Below are 21715 nucleotides of genomic sequence, written 5' to 3'. Positions count from 1 at the left end.
ACAGAATGGGGTCCCGTTAAGCACTTAGCATGGACCTCATGCATGCTCTAACTTAACTCTTACCTCACGTACCTAGTGACCAGGCTATAAATCTACTTAATACTGTTCAACTCCTGGTGACCGATAGAGACAGGCAGTTAGGGAAGGAGTCATAACAACGAACCCCCCTCACTACCAGAGGACCAGTCACCTATCTAGGTACCACACCAATGACTTGTTCATTGTTTCCTTCTGTGATTATTTGTGTCTGTCACAATAAACAGTCTTTCTCAACCTTTTTAACATAGAGGAACCTTTGCAATACCTTCAGGTGTCAGGTAACTGATAATAGTTACCATATCTACAGCCCATTATGGCATGTCATTATGAACAGTAGGTTTATAAATAAGAAATACAAAAAAAAAGAATAAGTAATGTGGAGTACTGGGCATATTTGACAAACACTTTATATGACAAAATAAGTTTCAGTAGCAACAATTAAATTATACAAACCATAATATGGCCAAAAAAAAGACAGTAAAAATTGTATTGTTCCCTCGTGGTCAGTGGGAAATTGCCCCTTTTAGTACTGGTCAGTGAAAAGGTGTCTCATTACATCGGTGGTCATCAAAATGCCCCCTTAAATTGGTGGTCAGTGAAGATGGACGAGGGCCCCTGAAGATTGGTGGTTAGTGGAAAAAGAACCACCTTACATTGCTAGTCCTTGAGAGAAGGGCCAACTTACACTGATGGTCCCAGGGCACTGGTGGCAATTTCAAAGACGACTGACCCTAGCAGATAGCTAAAAAGAGCATTAGTGTCAGTGGTAACTTATCTGAGAGGCAGAAATTGGCCATTGCTCATGGAGCCCCCAGCAACCCCTTGAGGAACCCTTGGATTCCGTGGAACCCTGATTAAGAAAGGCAACTCGTTCTGTAGAAAAAGGAAATAAATACAAATTGACCACAGTCCTCAGACTCATTTTATTGATTTATACCGTCTTAAAGTATTTTTCACCCTTAGCATGGAATTTATCCCATCCCATCTAGAATCTCGTGATAATAAAATTACAGAAATTCCACCGTTTGCTGGATACACTTTTCTTGGCAATAGTCCCATATATCCAAACTGCATTTATATTTACATTTCCCTGCAGGTAGGTGAGAGGGCAGAATCTCGTTCCTCTACTTTTCAGAGTTTAGTTGCAAAAGACATGTAATTTGACATTGTTATCTCTCGCAAGTTAGCAATAAATTAGTATTACCACTTCACCAGTAATTACGGTATATAGTTTCAGAATAGCTAATCCTGAGGCTATTGATGGCAATGAATAGATTTGGAGTTGCTTGCAGTGGAACAAATATAACACTGGTTATAGTGGCTATTCCTTATTTCCCATCAGTTTTATTTAGCTTAAATTACAAAGTGGTTGTTTTGGCACATATTTTGTTGCTCTAAAGAAATAAATGTAGTCTGGAATTTGTCTTTAAGTGCTATAAGATATAGGAATTGTCCCTCAGTTTAGAGCAACCTGTCTTGACGGTGGCAGCCCTTTGGACACTTTTGTCTTTTTTACAGTCTAGCCACTATTTGTGTTCCACAAAAGGAGTTAACATGTGGAATAAAACCTTTCACAGAGGAGGTCCTAGGAACATGTGGTTCCAAAGATAATCTTGTCAATAAAAAAAATTGGCAACAAAGTCAAAAGAAAACACCATCCCTCTGGCCATTTCATGTGTGGTGGACCACTCTTTGTCAAGGTGCTTTGGAGTAGTCTTCATATTTCATCACCTGAAAATACCTTTACCCTTTTGAAAGGATTTCAAAGATGGGTACAATTAGTTTCCTTCTCTTGTTTTCTTGTCGGAAGTTCAGGGGGTGCCCAACGGTCTAGAGGAGTCTGAATGATTCCCAGTTGTTTGACGAACACTTCTCTTTCCATGGTCTTCGTTGATGTGAGACACTTCCGTGGAGGCGGCATCAAACCCAGGCTCGGCGTGGGCCACATTGACCACGTGCACCTTGTTTCGTCCTTTCTTCCTTAAGAGACAGCTGAAGACTTTCTGGAATCCTTTTCGGAAGTGCTTGGACACTAGAGCATAGACAATTGGATTGAGGCAAGAGTTGGCATAGGCCATGCAATGGGAGAGAAGACGGAAGGCATAGGTAACTTGGTTGAATGGAAAGTCACCATAAAGATAGCACATGACCACCACATGGTGAGGAAGCCAACATAGGCAGAAGAGGACAGTCACAATAATTATCATCTTGGTCACTTTTCTCTTGGCTTTTTTGGACTCCGACATGTCCTCTAAGGGGTCTACAGCAGTCCAAAGATATTTAATGGTTCTGGTGTAAGACAGGCTTACAATAAGCACCGGAATAACATATCCCACGATGAAGGTGCCAGTATCCATAATTTTACGAGTCCTCTCTTTCCATCCTGGCATGCAGATGTGGCTGGTATCAAAATCCATCAAGTCGTAGTAACTTAAATAGGGTCCAGCAAAGATCACAGATAAACCCCATATAATGGCCATGGTGGCTACAGCGTTGCAAGGAGTCCTCAGTTCCCGGGAACGCAGGGGATATCGGATGGCCAGGTATCTGCAGGACAACAAAAATAATTGCTCAGTGTTTTTTACTCATCTAATAACCTTGTTGTATTGATTGTCTACAAGATAAACTATCACTAAATTCAAGCAGTATTAAAGCCTTCCTCTCATTTTGGTTACTATCCTGTAGTGCCAAAAATGGTCCTATTCTTGTTGTAAGGTTGTAATGGAGCACAAAAAAAAACATGTGGCTTTGTTAACTAAAGGGCAGGCTTCATCCACTTGGTGGCTTGTATACAATGTTTCAGCAATTTTTAGGTGTTTTGCCAAGGGACCCCTGTACAAACCTGAAGGCACCCTGGTTAAAAAAGGCTGCTATGGACTACCAAGAGTGACAACAGGTGACAATGATCTAAGAGGGGGATTCCCCTCCCTTTGGAGATATTTCCAATAATTTCCTGAGTTGTCCCTTGGTAAGGAATCGATGGAAATCCTCATAACAAGACACAGACTGTCAGAACTCCAGATAGATAGAAAGTTGTACGTATATAGGCTTAGCTATGAAAGACTTATTTTTGCCTACTTATTTAGCCTTACATACTCTGTGGATGATTAAAAGTCCAATGTATAAATTAATTAGTATTAATCAGTATAAGGTGACCAGATTTTCAAAATAAAATCCGGAGACACCCTATTGACCAAGCCCATTTTTATGCGGGTGGGACAGATGTAGGGATAATAGCATCATGCAAAGCACGCCACACTAAATGTTGGGTGTGGCCAAATTGGTTTAATAATACAGTGGAACCTCAGATTGCGAGTAACGCGGTTAATGAGCATTTTGCAATACGAGCACTGTATTTCTAAAGATCCTAACTCGGTTTGCGAGTGTTGTCTCGCAAAACGAGCAGGATTCAGGCCAAAGTGGTGGGCAGTACCGCTTTTGGCCTGAGGTGGGGGGCGCCGGAGCCAAACGGCGACGATCGCAGCCAATCGTCACGGTTCGGAAATGCACGGAAAGGCCTGAGGACAGTTCGGCTGACCTCAGCAATCCTCGGAAAGGCTTGTGAACGGAGTTTTTTCGACCTTTTCCAAGGCTCTCCAGCACCCCCCCCCCCCCCGCCTCTGACCGCATGCCATTGAAGTCAATGTGGAACAAATTATTTTGGTTTCCATTAACTTCAATGGGTAAACTCGCTTTGATATGTGAGTGCTTTGGATTACGAGCATTCTCCTGGAACAGATTATGCTTGTAATCCAAGGTTGCACTGTACATGAGCCTACTTTGCTCTGGTTCAAGAGTGAAGGCTCAGGTGTGCACTGCAGGTCACCGTCACAAGCTATAGGTGGCAAATGATCCATTTTCTTGCCTCCCACCACAAGGTCTGCAAAACCCATTATTTATAACCCTGGACATAGCTGGAAGCAGACACAGCCCTCCTCTCCCTCATCTTGCTCCAGGGCAGCCACAGAAATGTTGCTAGGATGGATTACATTGAAGCAGTTGGGAATGGAATAAGGGACATTTGTCCAGTGACAGCACCTATAATCGTAAACTGTCACCAGAAACCGGGGATGTCTATTCACCCTAAATTAGTAGAGTGGGGAAAGCTAAGGTCGCTTTCGCACTAGCGAACAGATCGTCCAATCTTTCAGGTGGACCCGGTCATACCATCCAGTCTCCTCTATGGAACGGCTGGTGTCAACAGACATGTGACCGACGACACCCGTTGACACCCGATCCTATCCGCTAAAAACAGACGGATGGGGATCGGATGGGATGGCAGTCAGGTGTAAATGAACATGTGGTCCGTTTATATCCGACTACCCATAGAGCATAGCTCCCAACTGTCCCTGATTTTAAGGGGACTGTCCCTGATTTGGAGCAGTGTCCCTCATTCCTCCTCATTTGTCCCTCATTTCGGTCTGATCTATATAGTTGTATATAAAATGCACCTTTTATCTATCAAAAAGGTGTTTCCCAGTGCTAAACCTTTCATCCAAATTCTAAATTGCTGCATTTTTAATTCCAATAGCCAATATTAAGGAATAGTAGTGGTAAAATAAGCACGCCAACGGAGCCTGCCCCGTGTGGAAGGGGCCTAAGAAATTCTGACAATGTTTTTGTTGCTGTTGTTCGTGCTTTTTTGTCCTAGTGGCACTAATCTATCCTTTTTTTTTTTGTGCAAGAGGTCTGGAAGTGAAGCAAAATCTACAGATAGAGATAAAAACTTTAAAAAAACCTCTTTCTCATTTTAACTAAAAGCAAAAAAAAAATATTCTGTAGTTAGACTATATGAAGAATATAATTACGGTAGCTACTTCTGTTCACTGATTCTAGAGCTTTTATTGCTTTTTCCGCTGTTATTGCTCCTCTAGGTGTTCTAAATGCTTTAATACATTTACTGATGCTTCATTAGTCCTTGTAAAATTACAGTCTTATAGCTAGATTCAGAGACGTTTACGCCGGCATATCAGTAGATACGCCGTCATAACTCTCTGAATCTACGCCGTCGTAAATTTAAGTGTATTCTGGAAACCAGATACGCTTAAATTAGGCTAAGATACGAGCAGCGAAAGTCTCCTACGCCATCGTATCTTAGGGTGCATATTTATGCTGGCCGCTAGGTGGCGCTTCCGTTGATTTCGGCGTAGAATATGCAAATGAGCTAGATACGCCGATTCAGAAACGTACGTGCGCCCGGCGCATTTTTTTAAGTCGTTTACGTAAGGCTTTTTCCGGCGTAAAGTTAGTCGAACAAATAGCTGGCCTAGCCAATGTTAAGTAAGGCCATCGTTCCCGCGTCGGAATTTGAAAATTTTACGTTGTTTGCGTAAGTCGTCCGTGAATGGGGCTGGACGTAATTTACGTTCACGTCAAAACCAATACGTCCTTGCGGTTTACTTTGGAGCAATGCACACTGGGATATGTCCACGGACGGCGCATGCGCCGTTCGTTAAAACGTCAATCACGTCGGGTCACCAGTCATTAACATAAAACACGCCCCCCTGTTCCACATTTGAATTAGGCGCGCTTAGGCCGGCCCATTGACGCTACGCCGCCGTATCTTAGGAGGCAAGTGCTTTGTGAATACAGCACTTGCCTCTCTGACTTACGGCGGCGTAGTGTATATGCGATACGCTACGCCGCCTCAAAATTAAGCCAGTCTATCTGAATCTGGCTATTAGTCCCTTTCAGATCATTAAGAGGATTCTTGACTAACTTTAGCTTTGCATAAATCTTGTAATAAAGTTTAAAGTTTAATAAAGTTTAAAGTTTTTAACTCCGGCCTTCCCCCTAGTCTTGCACAGTTTTGCAGACTCCTCTCCTGAAATTGCCTGAAGGTCCAAAGAAGATTCTATGTAATTTAAGTGATTGAGTTCAGATCTTCCTTCAATGGGGAGCTTACATGCCCGCATTCTCCACCCAAAAAAAATAAAAAAAATTGGGGACTTACCGATCTACAGAAACTGCTGCCAAGGTGAAGCTGCTGGCATACATGGTCAGGTAGATAAAGAAGTGAACGGCTTTGCACATGAATGCTCCAAAGACCCAGTCCTCCAGAGAGTAGATGGTGGCCTGGAATGGGACGCAGAAGATGATGAAGGACACATCTGCCACACTAAGGTTCAGGATGAAGAGGTTGGTGGTATTGTGAGTGCGCTGGCCACTTCTCAGAAGCACAGCCAGGACAAGACTGTTCCCCACTGTTCCCAGCAAGAAGATGAGAGAAAAGATAACTGGCACCACCACACTGGCTGGGTTAAAGAGACTCAGATCTGATGAGTTCCAGGAGCCTGCCAGGGCCGCAAAGTCATCCGGGTCCGACATGGACACAGCTGGAGGAGCTGGAATAGGAAAAGCCAAGGTAAGTTTAAAGGACAACTTCCCCTCTTTCTAATTTCCTACCTGTGGAATGCTTTATTGTCTGATCTATGTCCTTCCACCCATTAGGGTTAGCATTAGGGTTGGTGTTAGGGTTATTGTTAGGAATACGTTTAGTATTAGGATTAGAATTGGAATTAACATTAGGGTTAGTGTTAGCATTAGTGTTTGGGCTATTGTTAGCGATAGGTTTAGCAGTAGGGTTAGCATTAGGGCAAATGTTAGGGATAGGGTTAACATTAAGGATAGTGTTAGTGCAATTGTTAGGGCTAAGATTAGTATTACGGCTATTGTTAGGGATAGGGTTAGCATTGGTGTTAGTGCTAAGGCTATTGTTAGGGATAGGTTTAGTGTTAGGACTATTGTTAGGGATAGGGTTAGCATTGGTGTTAGTGCTAAGGCTATTATTAGGGATAGGGTTAGCATTGGTGTTAGTGCTAAGGCTATTATTAGGGATAGGGTTAGTGTTAGGACTATTGTTAGAGATAGGGTTAGCATTAAGGGCTTTTGTTAGGAAGAGGGTTAGAGTTAGGGTTAGTTTTAGGTCTTTTGTTAGGACTAGGGTTAGATTTAGGTTTAGTTTTTGGGCTATTGTTAGGATAGGGTTAGAATTAGATATGTTTCAGGGCTATTGTTGGCGATAGGGTTATCATTGGGGCTAGTGCTAGGGCTATGGTTAGAGATAGGGTTGGCATTAGGGTTAGTGTTAGGAGGACTATTGTTAAAGATAGAGTTAGCATTAAGGTTAGTATTGGGGCTATCGTTAGAAATAGGGTTATATTTAGATTTCGTTTTTGGGCTATTGTTAGGCATAGAATTAGAAATAGGGTTAGTTTTAGGGCTATTGTTGGGGATAGGGTTAAATTAGGTTTGTTTTAAGGCTATTGTTGGGGATAGGGTTAGCATTGGGGCTAGTGCTAGGGCTACAGTATGGTTAGAGATAGGGTTGGCATTAGTGTTAGTGTTAGGACTATTGTTAAGGTTACCATAAGACTTATATTTAGGAAAAGTGTTTAATTTAGAGTTACCATTAGGGTTAGGCCTCGTACACACGGCCGAGGAACTCGACGTGCCAAACACATCGAGTTCCTCGGCCAGTTCAGCCCTGAAGCCGCCGAGGAGCTCGGCGGGACGAGAGCTCCCATAGAACAACGAGGAAATAGAGAACATGTTCTCTATTTCCTCGCCGAGGTCCTCGTCGGCTTCCTCGGCCGAAAGTGTACACACGGCCGGGTTTCTCGGCAGAATTCAGCCAGAAACTCGGTCGGAAGCTGAATTCTGCCGAGGAAACTGGTCGTGTGTACGGGGCCTCAGTGTTTGGGTTAAGGCTATTTTTGAAGATAGGGCTAATATTAGTGTTAGTTATGGGTAAGCTTTGAGATAAGGGTTGGCGTTCATCAATATCTATCCTCATGTTTCCAGATACCAAGAAACCATTTTTAAACAGGACCTGGATAGTTAAAGCAGAACTACATTGCATTTGGGCACCACAAACCAAAAATACAATTTATTTCCTTTTTTAATATTCAAAGCAGGCTTATCCATCCATTCATGTCCCCATGCTTTATTTTGTTGAGAAATCACCCTCTAGCCTTTCTGGCCGCGGCCATCTTGAGTAAGGGCAGATAATTTAATTACTTTATGGAATCCATCTGCCCTTTGTTTAGGCATGCAGGCTGGAGGGTGTGCTAAGCTGAGAAAACCCCTCCTCCATTTCTGAAGACTGCTGGGATGTATGACATCATTTGCCTATGCCAGAAAACAGGAAGTAACTGAAGAAATTAAAAAAAGAACTTTCCTATCTATTTGCTAAATCTAGCAGCATAAGGATTACAAATAAATCTCTAAATTTTTTGCTGAAATTTTGGGCAAAACTAAAGCTTTCAATTTTAGATATCCCCAGTTACACACTAATACAGCTACACTCACCTTAAAGTGATACTAAAGTCTCGTTTCCTTTTGTTTAAAAATAAAAAACAGGTTATACTTGCCTGCTCTGTGCAATGGTTTTGTGCAGAGCAGTCCAGATCCCCCTCTTCTCGGGTCCCTCGCTGGCGCTCCAGGCCCATCCCTCCTGCTGAGGGCCCCCACAGTAAGCAGCTTGCTATGGGGGCACCCAAGCCAAGCTGTAGCTCCCGGTGTCCCATCAGACACAGTGCCCTGGCTTGCCCCCGCCCCCTCTCTCCCCTTATTGGCTCACTGACTTTGATTGACAGCACTGGAAACCAATGGCGCCCGCTGCTGTGTCTTAGCCAATCAGGAAGGAGAGTCCCGGAGAGCTGAGCTTCTTGTGCAACATCGCTGGATTGAGATGGGGCTCAGGTAAGTATTAGGGGAGCTGCTGCACACAGGTTTTTTAGAATACATTAAGATAAAAAAAAAAAATCTACCTTTAGAACCCATTTTAGATCTAGAATGTTGTTTTTAAAAGTTTTTTTTCCTGCCTCTCATAGATGTGTCATCTGCTCCATCCCTCCGGAGTGTGATCGCTATATTATAAACAGCAAGGAGTCAGCAAGGAGTCAGGTAAGATAGAAGGATAGACACATAGATAGATGGGAAGATAGAAGGATAGACACATAGACAGATGGGAAGATAGAAGGATATATTCATAGACAAATGGGAAGATAGAAGGATAGACACATAGACAGATGGGAAGATAGAAGGATAGACACATAGACAGATGGGAAGATAGAAGGATAGACACATAGGCAGATAGAAGGATAGACAGATGGGAAGATAGAAGGATTGACACATAGACAGATGGGAAGATAGAAGGATAGACACATAGACAGATGGGAAGATAGAAGGATAGACAGATGGGAAGATAGAAGGATAGACAGATGGGAAGATAGAAGGATAGACACATAGACAGATGGGAAGATAGAAGGATAGACAGATGGGAAGATAGACGGATAGACACATAGACAGATGGGAAGATAGAAGGATAGACAGATAGATGGGAAGATAGAAGGATAGACACATAGACAGATGGGAAGATAGAAGGATAGACACATAGGCAGATAGAAGGATAGACAGATGGGAAGATAGAAGGATTGACACATAGACAGATGGGAAGATAGAAGGATAGACACATAGACAGATGGGAAGATAGAAGGATAGACAGATGGGAAGATAGAAGGATAGACAGATGGGAAGATAGAAGGATAGACACATAGACAGATGGGAAGATAGAAGGATAGACAGATGGGAAGATAGACGGATAGACACATAGACAGATGGGAAGATAGAAGGATAGACAGATAGATGGGAAGATAGAAGGATAGACACATAGACAGATAGGAAGATAGAAGGATAGACACATAGACAGATGGGAAGATAGAAGGATAGACACATAGACAGATGGGAAGATAGAAGGATAGACACGGAGACCACCGTTATCGTTTACAGGACCACTCAAGGAAAAGATGGATATCTCGGTTGTGGCAGCAGCTGCTGCCGTTGCTGAGATATCCATCTTTAAAAACAGGACGTATATAGTCACGAGCGGGTCCTTAAAGCGGTTCTCCACCCTAAAGTGGAGTCCCGCTGATCGGAACCCTCCCCCCCTCCGGTGTCACATTTGACACCTTTCAGGGGGGAGGGGGGTGCAGATACCTGTCCAAAGACAGGTATTTGCACCCACTTCCGGCCCGGCATTCACGGGCAAAAGACGGGCATTCCGTCACTTCCCGTCGCCCCCCCGTTGTGTGCTGGGAACACTCGGCTCCCAGCACACAGCGGGAGCCAATCGGCGGGCGCGGCGTGACTCGAGCATGCGCCGTAGGGAACCGGGCAGTGAAGCCGCAGCGCTTCACTTCCTGGTTCCCTGAGCGTGGATGGCGGGGGGAGCAGCAGAGAGACGAGCGATCGCTCGTCCTCTGCTGTGATCAGCGCTGGACTCCAGGACAGGTAAGTGTCCTAATATTAAAAGTCAGCAGCTGCAGTATTTGTAGCTGCTGGCTTTTAATATTATTTTCCCATGGCACATCCGCTTTAATACTACAATCAGGAAAATACCGCAACACTGATCCATCTAGTGGCCATACTGCAATATTTTCCTGACTGTGGTATTTCAGGAAGATAATGAGTCCATCTAGTGGCCATAATGTGGTATTTCCCTTAAATACTACAATCAGGAAAATACCGCATTATGGCCATTAGATGGAGCGGTCAATCATAGGAAATACACATATTAAACACATTACAAGTAGCTAGATTCAGAAAGAGTTGGGCCGGTGTATCAGTAGATACGCTGACCTAACTCGGAATCTGCGCTGTCCTAAGTTTAGGTGTATGCTCAAACTGAGATACACTTAAACCTATCTAAGATACGACAGCCTGCGCCGTCGTATCTTAGGGTGCAATATTTAGGCTGGCCGCTAGGTGGCGCTTCCATTGAGTTTGGCGTAAAATATGTAAATCACTAGATACGCCTATTCACGTACGTGCGCCCGTCGCAGTAAAGATACGCCGTTTACGTAAGGCATTTTCAGGCGTAAAGTTATCAAATAGCTGGACTAGTCAATGTTAAGTATGGCCGTCGTTGCCGCGTCAAAATTTGAAAATTTTACGTCGTTTGCGTAAGTCGTCCGTGAATAGGGCTGGACGTAATTTACGTCCACGTCGAAACCAATACGTCCTTGCGGCGTACTTTGGAGCAATGCACACTGGGATATGTACACGGACGGCGCATGCGCCGTTCGTAAAAAAAACGTCAATCACGTCGGGTCACAGTTAATATACATAAAACACGCCCCCCTCATCCTCATTTAAATTAGGCGCGCTTACGCCGGCCTATTCACGCTACGCCTCCGTAACTTAGGAGGCAAGTACTTTGTGAATACAGTACTTGCCTCTCTGACTTACGGCGGCGTAGTATAAATACGATACGCTACGCCGCCGCAAAGATGCGCGCCCCTACCTGAATCCAGCTAATGATATTATTCACAATGTCTTTGCAAATGTCTCAGCATTCACGCAGTGATTTTATTTTTCTATACATTATCCCCCTCTGTGTTCTGGTGTGAATGGGCCTTGAATGCTATAGGAAATGACTTTTCTATTTTATTCTGTACACTGCTGACCCCCATCAGCTCCCTCGTGATCCCAGAAGCCGGCACAACCTGAAGACAAATAACAGGCATCTCCTGTCATTGGTGGTTTTTTTTTTAATAAGGCGATTTCCAAGACTGTTGCTCGGGAAAAGATATTCCTTTTATTCATTACAGCACTGAGAAGACTGTGCCACTGGGGACATGGGGGGGGACTGTGCCACTGGGGACATGGGGGGGACTGTGCCACTGGGGACATGGGGGGGACTGTGCCACTGGGGACATGGTGGGGACTGTGCCACTGGGGACATGGGGGGGACTGTGCCACTGGGGACATGGGGGGGACTGTGCCACTGGGGACATGGGGGGGACTGTGCCACTGGGGACATGGGGGGGACTGTGCCACTGGGGACATGGGGGGGACTGTGCCACTGGGGACATGGTGGGGACTGTGCCACTGGGGACATGGGGGGGACTGTGCCACTGGGGACATGGGGGGGACTGTGCCACTGGGGACATGGGGGGGACTGTGCCACTGGGGACATGGGGGGGACTGTGCCACTGGGGACATGGGGGGGACTGTGCCACTGGGGACATGGTGGGGACTGTGCCACTGGGGACATGGGAGGGACTGTGCCACTGGGGACATGGGGGGGACTGTGCCACTGGGGACATGGGGGGGACTGTGCCGCTGGGGACATGGGGGGGACTGTGCCACTGGGGACATGGGGGGGACTGTGCCACTGGGGACATGGGGGGGACTGTGCCACTGGGGACATGGTGGGGACTGTGCCACTGGGGACATGGGAGGGACTGTGCCACTGGGGACATGGTGAGGACTGTGCCACTGGGGACATGGTGAGGAGTTCATCAATTGTTTCAGAAGCAGATATAAATCTGAGCAGGGCCAGTACAAGGATTCTTGACACCCTAGGCGAAACCTCACTTTGCAGCCCCCCCTGGCTCCACCCCTGACCCCACCCCCTTTGCCCTGCCCATGTAAACCCCACCCTTTTAATGAAGCGCCCATTAATGCAGCCTCACCACCACCCTTCAAATGCAGCCTCACCAGCGCCCATCAAATGCAGCCTCACCAGCGCCCATCCAATGCAGCCTCACCAGCGCCCATCAAATGCAGCCTCACCAGCGCCCATCAAATGCAGCCTCACCAGCGCCCATCCAATGCAGCCTCACCAGCGCCCATCCAATGCAGCCTCATCAGCGCCCATCAAATGCAGCCTCACCAGCGCCCATCAAATGCAGCCTCATCAGCGCCAAACAAATGCAGCCTCATCAGCGCCCATCAAATGCAGCCTCACCAGCGCCCATCAAATGCAGCCTCACCAGCGCCCATCAAAATTCAGGCTCACCAGCACCCATCAAATGCAGCCTCACCAGCACCAGTCAGTGAATGTTTGCTTGCTTCCATTCATTTGGGAGTTGAGACACAGTCCTCCGCCACCGCTGATGCTGAGACTTAGTTTCAGAGAGAAGAGAGTAGGAACACCAGTGGCCGGGCGCCCCCTAGGCAGCCGCCTAGTTTGCCTAGTGGTAGCACCGGCCCTGAATCTGATATAATTGGGGGAAATCCTTGCAATGTATACAGGAGATTATACTTCTGCTCAACAAACCTGGGGCCGGATTCAGATAGGAGATACGACGGCGTATCTCCTGATACACCGTCGTATCTCTGAGTCCGGCCGTCGTATCTATGCGCCTGATTCATAGAATCAGTTACGCATAGATTTCCCTAAGATCCGACAAGTGTAAGTGTCTTACACCGTCGTATCTTAGGCTGCAATTTCACACTGGCCGCTAGGTGGCGCTTCTGTTTGTTTACGCGAGGAATATGCAAATTAGTATTTACGTCGATTCAGAAACGAACGACCGCCCAGCGCTTTTTTTTACATCGTTTGCGTTCGGCCTTTTCTGGCGTAAAGTTACCCCTGCTATATGAGGGGTACGTGCGGCGTATCCTATGTTAAGTATGGCCGTCGTTCCCGCGCCGAGTTTTTACATTTTTACGTCGTTTGCATAAGTCGTTCGCGAATACGGCTGGACGTCATTTACGTTCACGTCGAAAGCAATGACGTTTTGCTGCGGATTTTCGAGCACGCGCACTGGGATGTTTTCACGAACGGCGCATGCGCCGTTCAAAAAAAAAACGTAAAATACGCGGGGTCAAGCCTAATTTAAATAAAACACGCCCCCTACATCCCCATTTGAATTACGCGGCCTTACGCCGCAACACATACGTTACGCCGCCGTAAATAAGGGCGCAAGTTCTTTCTGAATACAGAACTTGCGCCCAAAGTTACAACGGCGTAACGTATCGGAGATACGTTACGCCGGCCAGACAGATACGCTCAGGTATCTGATTCCGGCCCCTGGAGTCTGTAGCAGGAGTCTGCATGGAGTCAGCAGCTCCTAACACTGCTCTGTGCCCGGGGGGCCCCAGATGTCAATTCGAAATGTAATATTACGCTGTAGAATTAATTGGCATCACAGCATCGCAGGTGCAGTAAAAATGTGTTACTTCTTCATCTAATTAGTGATCTGCTGTACATCAGCGTTCTCATTTCTGAGACGTATTCTGCTTAACCGCTTCAATACCGGGCACTTTCACCCCTTTCCTGCCCAGACCAATTTTGAGTTTTCAGCACGTGTCACACTTTGAATGACAATTGCGCGGTCGTGCGACACTGTACCCAAATGAAAATTGTATGTCTTTTCCCCACAAATAGAGATTTCTTTTGGTGGTATTTGATCACCTCTGCCCTTTATTTATATTTTTTAATTTTTGCGCTATAAACAAAAGAAAAACACAATATTGTTTACTTTTTGCTATAATAAATATCCCATTTAAAAAAAAAATTCTCAGTTTAGGTCGATAATTATTCTTCTACATATTTTTGTTAAAAAAAAAAAAAAATCGCAATAAGCATTTATTGATCGGTTTGCGCAAAAGTTATAGGAGTAGATTCAGAGAGAAGATACGACGGCATATCTCCAGATACGCCGTCGTATCTCTGAGTCCAAACCGTCGTATCAATGCGCCCGATTCTTAGAATCAGTTACGCATAGATTTCCCTAAGATCCGACCGGCGTAATTGTTTTACACCGTCGTTTCTTAGGCTGCATATTTACGCTGGCCGCTAGGTGGCGCTTCCATAGATTTACGCGAGGAATATGCAAATGAGCTAGATACGCCGATTCAGAAACGTACGTCCGGCGCATTTTTTTACGTCGTTTACGTTAGGCTTTTTTCGGCGTATAGTTACCCCTGCTATATGAGGCGTATCCTATGTTAAGTATGGACGTCGTGTTTTGAAAATTTTACGTCGTTTGCGTAAGTCGTTCGCGAATAGGGCTGGACGTAATTTACGTTCACGTCCAAAGCAATGACGATTTGCGGCAGAATATCGAGCATGCGCACTGGGATTTTTTCACGAACGGCGCATGCGCCGTTCGTAAAAAACGTAAAATACGTGGGGTCACAGTTAATATACATAAAACACGCCCCCATCATCCACATTTGAATTAGGCGGGCTTACGCCGACACAGATACGTTACGCCGCCGTAACTAAGGGCGCAAGTTGTTTCTGAATACAGAACTTATTACGGCGGCGTAACGTCATCGGCACATGCGCACTGAAGAAACGTCGGCACATGCGGATACAGTGAATACCTCCTAAGCTGTGCAAGTTCAGGAGATATTCTCGGTGACCGGCGGCGCCCGCATGCATGCACATGAGTGCTGTCATCGCGGTTTCGGCCAATCACATCGCCAGAGCCCGCGAACCCGGAAATAACTCCGGGAGACATGTCGCCTGTCACAGCGGTGTACGGGGACCGCTGCAACAGCTTCAAACTAAGGTAAGTATTTCATAACGAGCTAGTATGCGATGCATACTAGCTCATTATGCCTTTGTCTTGCAGGGTTTTTTTTTGTTTTTTTTAGAGAGTTTACAACCACTGTAAAAAAAAGCTCCGGTGTGAATGGACTCACAGAAAGATAAAGGGGTTGATTTACTAAAGGCAAACAGACTGTGCAATTGCTTCAGAGCTTAGTAAATGAGAAGAAGCTCTGCTGACTTCCATCATCCAATTATATGCAAGCAAAAATACATTTTTATTTTTTTTACTTTTCCTTGCGTGTGATTGGATATTCTTTGCAAAGTGAAGTTTCATCTCATTTACTTAAACTCTAGAGCAACTTCAACCGCACAGTCTATTTGCCTTTAGTAAATGAACTCTTGATTGATAGCTCCAGGGACCATCTGGAACGCCTTGGCTGAGCTGCTTCTAATGCCCCGTACACACGATCGGAGTTTCCGTCGGAATTAACTCTGACTGTTTTTTTCCGACGGAATTCTGTCTTGCATACACACGGTCACACCAAATTCCGACCATCAAAAACGCGGTGACGTACAACACTACGACGAGCCTAGAAAAATGAAGTTCAATGCTTCTGAGCATGCGTCGAATTGTTTCCGAGCATGCGTTTTTTTTTCTCCGTACAGACGAACGGAATTTTGACGTCGTAAAAAAAAAAAGAACATGTTCTCTTTCTAACTCCGTCGGAATTTCCGACGGAAAAAGTCCGATGGTGCATACACACGGTCGGGATATCCGATGAAAAAATTCTGTCTGACTTTTTCCATCGGAAATTCCGATCGTGTGTACAAGGCATAAGGCTCCATGCATAAAAATAATCTGTTCTCCTGGGAGTAAAAAAAAATCTCATAGGAGCTTCTTTTTGTACAAAGTTTAGACGAGTTTAGGAGAGTTTTATGGGGTTTTTTTTTCTGCCTCCAAGCTCCAATCATAAACACGAACCAGAAGGTTTTTTTTTTTTACTTCTGCCTCTAAACGTTAAAGTGGAGGTTCACCCGAAAAGTTAATTTTTAACATTAGATTGATGCTCATTTTGTCAAGGGGAATCGGCTAGTTTTTTTTAAGTCGAAGCAGTACTTACCGTTTTAGAGAGGGATCTTCTCCGCCGCTTCCGGGTATGGGCTGCGGGACTGGGCGTTCCTATTTGATTGACAGTCTTCCGACAGGCTTCCGATGGTCGCATACATCGCGTCACGATTTTCCGAAAGAAGCCGAACGTCGGTGCGCAGGCGCCATATAGAGCCGCACCGACGTTCGGCTTCTTTCGGCTACTCGTGACGCGATGTATGCGACTGTCGGAAGCCTGTCAATCAAATAGGAACGCCCAGTCCCGCAGCCCATACCCGGAAGCGGCGGAGAAGATCGCTCTCTAAAACGGTAAGTACTGCTTCATTTTTAAAAAAACTACCCGATTCCCCTTGACAAAATGAGGATCAATCTAATGTTAAAAAAAAAAATTTTGGGTGAACTCCCGCTTTAAACTCGATATATATATATGACTCTAATTGCCCTAATGTGTATTGATTTACAAAGGCAAATCTACTCTGCACTACAAGTGCACTTGGAAGTAGACATGTGCGTTCCCGTTCGTAACAAATGGATTTTCGTACAAATTTGTTCGAATTGATCCCAATGTACGAATACTAACATCTGAAAAGCTGAAAGAACCAAAATACGAAAAATTACGTAATTACAAATAAGCAAAATAACGAACAAGCGAAAATACGAACGTACGATTGGACAATCTTACTAAAATACGAAGCACCGAAAAAGCAAAAGAAGGAAAATTACATCTATAACCAACGATTTGCATTCCGTATTTTAAATCCTTTGTCTTTTCGTATTTTCATTTGTGTGTTTTGTAAATCCGTTTCTTTGTCTGTTGGTAAATTTGTGTACTTGTATCGTTCTTTGGAATGGGCAGTGTAGTTAGTGAGTGATTACTTAATATCTTAGCCAATCAGCTTATCTCTTTTGTGCTGAGTCACATTGGACAGTGTAAAGCCTCGTACACACCATCGCACTTCAAACAAACTTTTCCGTGGATTTTTGTCTGAAGGGAGTCGGCCGGACTTTTGAAACCGAAAAAGTTTGTCTGATGGAGCGTACACACGGTCGGATTTTTTGGAAAACGCTCATTTTGACGTTTGTTGGCAAAAAGTCAGACCGTGTGTACTGGGCTTAAGAGAAAGTCTATCTTAATATGGATTAGCCGCGTGTTGCGATGTATTTACGAAAGTACAAAATTACGAATCCATGAAACGAAAATTATTATCTAACAAAATTACGAATTTCGAATCAACGAAAATAAATTAGACAGACTTACGAATCATTCAGTATAAACGAAAATAAAACTGTTACGAAAACGGGTCCGAATAGGAAAACTTGCGTCTTACGAAACACGAACGGGTCCGAATAGGAAAACTTGCGTCTTACGAAATACGAACGGGTCCGAATAGGAAAACTTGCATCTTACGAAATACGAACGGGTCCGAATAGGAAAACTTGCGTCTTACGAAATACGAACGGGTCCGAATAGGAAAACTTGCGTCTTACGAAATACGAACAGGTCCGAATAGGAAAACTTGCGTCTTACGAAAATACGAACGGGTCCGAATAGGAAAACTTGCGTCATACGATATACGAACGGGTCAGAATAGGAAAACTTGCGTCTTACGAAATATGAACGGGTCCGAATAGGAAAACTTGCGTCTTACGAAATACGAACGGGTCCGAATAGGAAAACTTGCGTCTTACGAAATACGAACGGGTCCGAATAGGAAAACTTGCGTCTTACGAAATACGAACGGGTCCGAATAGGAAAACTTGCGTCTTACGAAACACGAACGGGTCCGAATAGGAAAACTTGCGTCTTACGAAATACGAACTGGTCCGAATAGGAAAACTTGCGTCTTACGAAATACGAACGGGTCCGAATAGGAAAACTTGCGTCTTACGAAATACGAACGGGTCCGAATAGGAAAACTTGCGTCTTACGAAATTACGAACAGGTCCGAATAGGAAAACTTGCGTCTTACGAAATACGAACGGGTCCGAATAGGAAAACTTGCGTCTTACGAAATACGAACGTGTCCGAATAAGAAAACTTGCGTCTTCCGAAATACGAACGGGTCCGAATAGGAAAACTTTCGTCTTACGAAATACGAACAGGTCCGAATAGGAAAACTTGCGTCTTACGAAACACGAACGGGTCCGAATAGGAAAACTTGCGTCTTACGAAATACGAACGTGTCCGAATAAGAAAACTTGCGTCTTCCGAAATACGAACGGGTCCGAATAGGAAAACTTGCGTCTTACGAAATTACGAATCTACGGAACGAGACGAAACGGAACAAAAAAAAGAATACGAAATTTTTTGTTGTGCACATGTCTACTTGAAAGTGCAGTCTCTGCGAATCTGAGGGGGAGATCTGAAATGAGGGGAAGCTCTGCTGCTTTTATAATCCAATCGTGTACAAGCAAACATTTTGTTTTATATTTTCCTTGCATGTCCCCCTCGGATCTACAGCGACTGCACTTCCAAGTGCACTTGCAGTGCAAAGTGGATTTGCCTTTAGTAAATAAACCCCATAGGATAACATTGAGCTGCTTCTACTGGCAGAACACAAAACTCCTGTAGAAGCAACGTTTTTTTAAGCCAGTGTGCAGCCTAAAAGTCGGATCCTGGATTTGAATTTTCGGGTCCAGGGATCCGCTAATCGTGCCAAATGCTGTGAAGTTTGTAACTACTGTGCCAGTTTGTATAGCAATAAAGAAATGCCCATTGGCCATCAAAGTTGCATGGTGGATCCTTCTAAGTAGGGTTGTCCCGATACCGATACCAGTATCGGTATCGGGACCGATACCGAGTATTTGCGGGAGTACTTGTACTCCCGCAACTGTCTATACATGGCGCGGCAAGGAATGGACAGCTATTCAAAAAAAAAGTTGCCTGTAATGTTCCCCGCTTGCTGATTAATGCGGCAGCGGCATCATCATCTACTAGGTATGGGGGACATGGCTGCAATATATGGGGGGACATGGCTGGATATATGTGGGGGGACATGGCTGCAATATGTGGGGGGACATGGCTGCATATGTGGGGGGACATGGCTGCATATGTGGGGGGACATGGCTGGATATATGTGGGGGGACATGGCTGCAATATGTGGGGGGACATGGCTGCATATGTGGGGGGACATGGCTGGATATATGTGGGGGGACATGGCTGCAATATGTGGGGGGACATGGCTGCATATGTGGGGGGACATGGCTGCATATGTGGGGGGACATGGCTGGATATATGTGGGGGGAAATGGCTGGATATATGTGGGGGGACATGGCTGGATATATGTGGGGGCACATGGCTGCAATATGTGGGGGGACATGGCTGCAATATATGGGGGGACATGGCTGGATATATGTGGGGGGACATGGCTGCAATATGTGGGGGGACATGGCTGCAATATGTGGGGGGACATGGCTGGATATATGTGGGGGGATATGGCTGGATATGTGTGGGGGGACATGGCTGGATATATGTGGGGGGACATGGCTGCATTTGGGGACACATTTAAAAAAAAAGTATCGTATTCGGTATCGGCGAGTACAGGAAAAAAAGTATCGGTACTTGTACTCGGTCCTAAAAAAGTGGTATCGGGACAACCCTACTTCTAAGTAGAAGATCTAGGAAGGTGCATTAGATTGCATGTTGGCTAACCCATGGATCCTCCGCTCTCCCTTATCTCATGCATTAGGGGCCGGTGGGCTCACGTCCAGTACTTACCCATGCACTAGGATTGGAGGTCCCTCTGCTGGTTAAGCACACATGCCATAGAGATCATATGGTGGTACATCCCAGGCAGTGGTGATGAGTAGTCTTCTCCCGTAGTGGTACCCAGTGCTCAGGCATCCCCCCATCCACAGCACATCGTCTCTGCTCAGCTGCATTTATCAGAGCTCCGCTGAATCCAACAGTTACCTTGTAAAGGAGGGCTCTGCTCCTCCTCCATAGACTCAGCACTAATCAAATAGAGGGGGGAGGAAAGGGAGAAGGGGGGCAGGATTGGAAAGGGGAAGCTTGGAGTCTTCAAGGGATGTAGAGATGTAGAATATCAGTTCATTATTATAACAGAGAAATAGAGGATGTCATTCACCAAATCCACAAATATCTGTTATCCCGATTGTTACAATTGATGCTTATTGAGCTTTTAGAAAGCAATTCAGAGAAGCGTTGGGGCTGATCTTATTTTGATAATTATAGAACTAGATTTGTTCCTATTAGTGTCAATCCAGACACCGCGTCCCGGCCATCAAAATCATTCAATTGCGTATATAGAACAGCAGGGGCATTACTAGACCCCAGCGTATGGGAGAGCCAGAATCTGCTTTGAGATATGGAAACGATAAACTCTACGCATTATACCATTTTGAAACATTGTATAATTTATCTTTTCAATCCATCTAATATTTGGTCAACATAATTATTTTTATATTATTAATATTATAATATACTGTATATACTCAAGTATAAGCCGACCCGAATATAAGCCGAGGCACCTAACTTTACCCCAAAAATATTGGAAAATTTATTGACTCGAGTATAAGCCTAGGGTGTCCATCTGCATGCCTCACTGTGTCCATGCCTCACTGTGTCCATATCTCACTGTGTCCATGCCTCACTGTGTCCATGTCCATGCCACAATGTGTCCATGCCTCACTGTGTCCATGCCTCACTGTGTCCATGTCTATGCCTCACTGTGTCCATGCCTCACTGTGTCCATGCCTCACTGTGTCCATGTGCATGCCTCACTGTGTCCATGTCTCACTGTGTACATATCTCACTGTGTCCATGCCTCACTGTGTCCATGCCTCACTGTGTCCATGCCTCACTGTGTCCATGCCTCACTGTGCCCATGCCTCACTGTGTCCATATCTCACCGTGACCATATCTCACCGTGACCATATCTCACCGTGTCCATGCCTCACCGTGACCATGCCTCAACGTGCCCATACCTCACCGTGCCCATGCCTCACCGTGCCCATGCCTCACCGTGCCCATGCCTCACCGTGTCCATGCCTCACTGTGTCCATGTCTATGCCTCACTGTGTCCATGCCTCACTGTGCCCATGCCTCACTGATATTTAACATGGGAGTCTATAGAAGGGGTGCCCGGCTTTGAAAAAATAAAATAAAATAAATTGGTGCTCCCTGGCTGTAGGTCCCCCAGACAACAAACTTTGCACACTTGTAGAGGAGAAATGGGGCTACATGTGTGCCAGGTTCCGGGTCCAGGGGACCTACGACCGGTCGGTACTGGGTCCCCAAAAAATCACCAGAGAAA

General features: G+C 45.3%; 1 protein-coding gene across 1 annotated transcript; it reads right to left on the bottom strand.

Annotated features, from left to right (window-relative positions):
- Positions 1–943: 943 nt before the first annotated feature.
- Positions 944–20350, bottom strand: LOC120943181 (galanin receptor 2b-like). Its single transcript, XM_040356327.1, has 3 exons — positions 20158–20350; positions 5993–6383; positions 944–2586 (listed from the first exon to the last, which is right to left on the bottom strand). Exons 1-3 carry the CDS (start codon positions 20159–20161, stop codon positions 1851–1853), a joined length of 1131 nt encoding a protein of 376 aa, XP_040212261.1. The 5' UTR covers positions 20162–20350; the 3' UTR covers positions 944–1850.
- Between the last annotated feature and the right edge of the window lie 1365 nt (positions 20351–21715).

This window comes from Rana temporaria, chromosome 6, assembly GCF_905171775.1.
Source record: "Rana temporaria chromosome 6, aRanTem1.1, whole genome shotgun sequence".
NCBI lineage: Eukaryota > Metazoa > Chordata > Amphibia > Anura > Ranidae > Rana > Rana temporaria.
The sequence above is the reverse complement of the archived record's forward strand: the minus strand, read 5'-3'. Positions and strand labels throughout refer to the sequence as shown.

What these genes read in the sequence shown, in the direction of transcription:
- LOC120943181 (XM_040356327.1), bottom strand. An exon ending in GCAGCAGTTTCTGTAGATCG is followed by an intron (nt 2,587 to 5,992) that starts GTAAGTCCCCAA and finishes GTTGTCCTGCAG; the next exon opens with ATACCTGGCCATCCGATATC.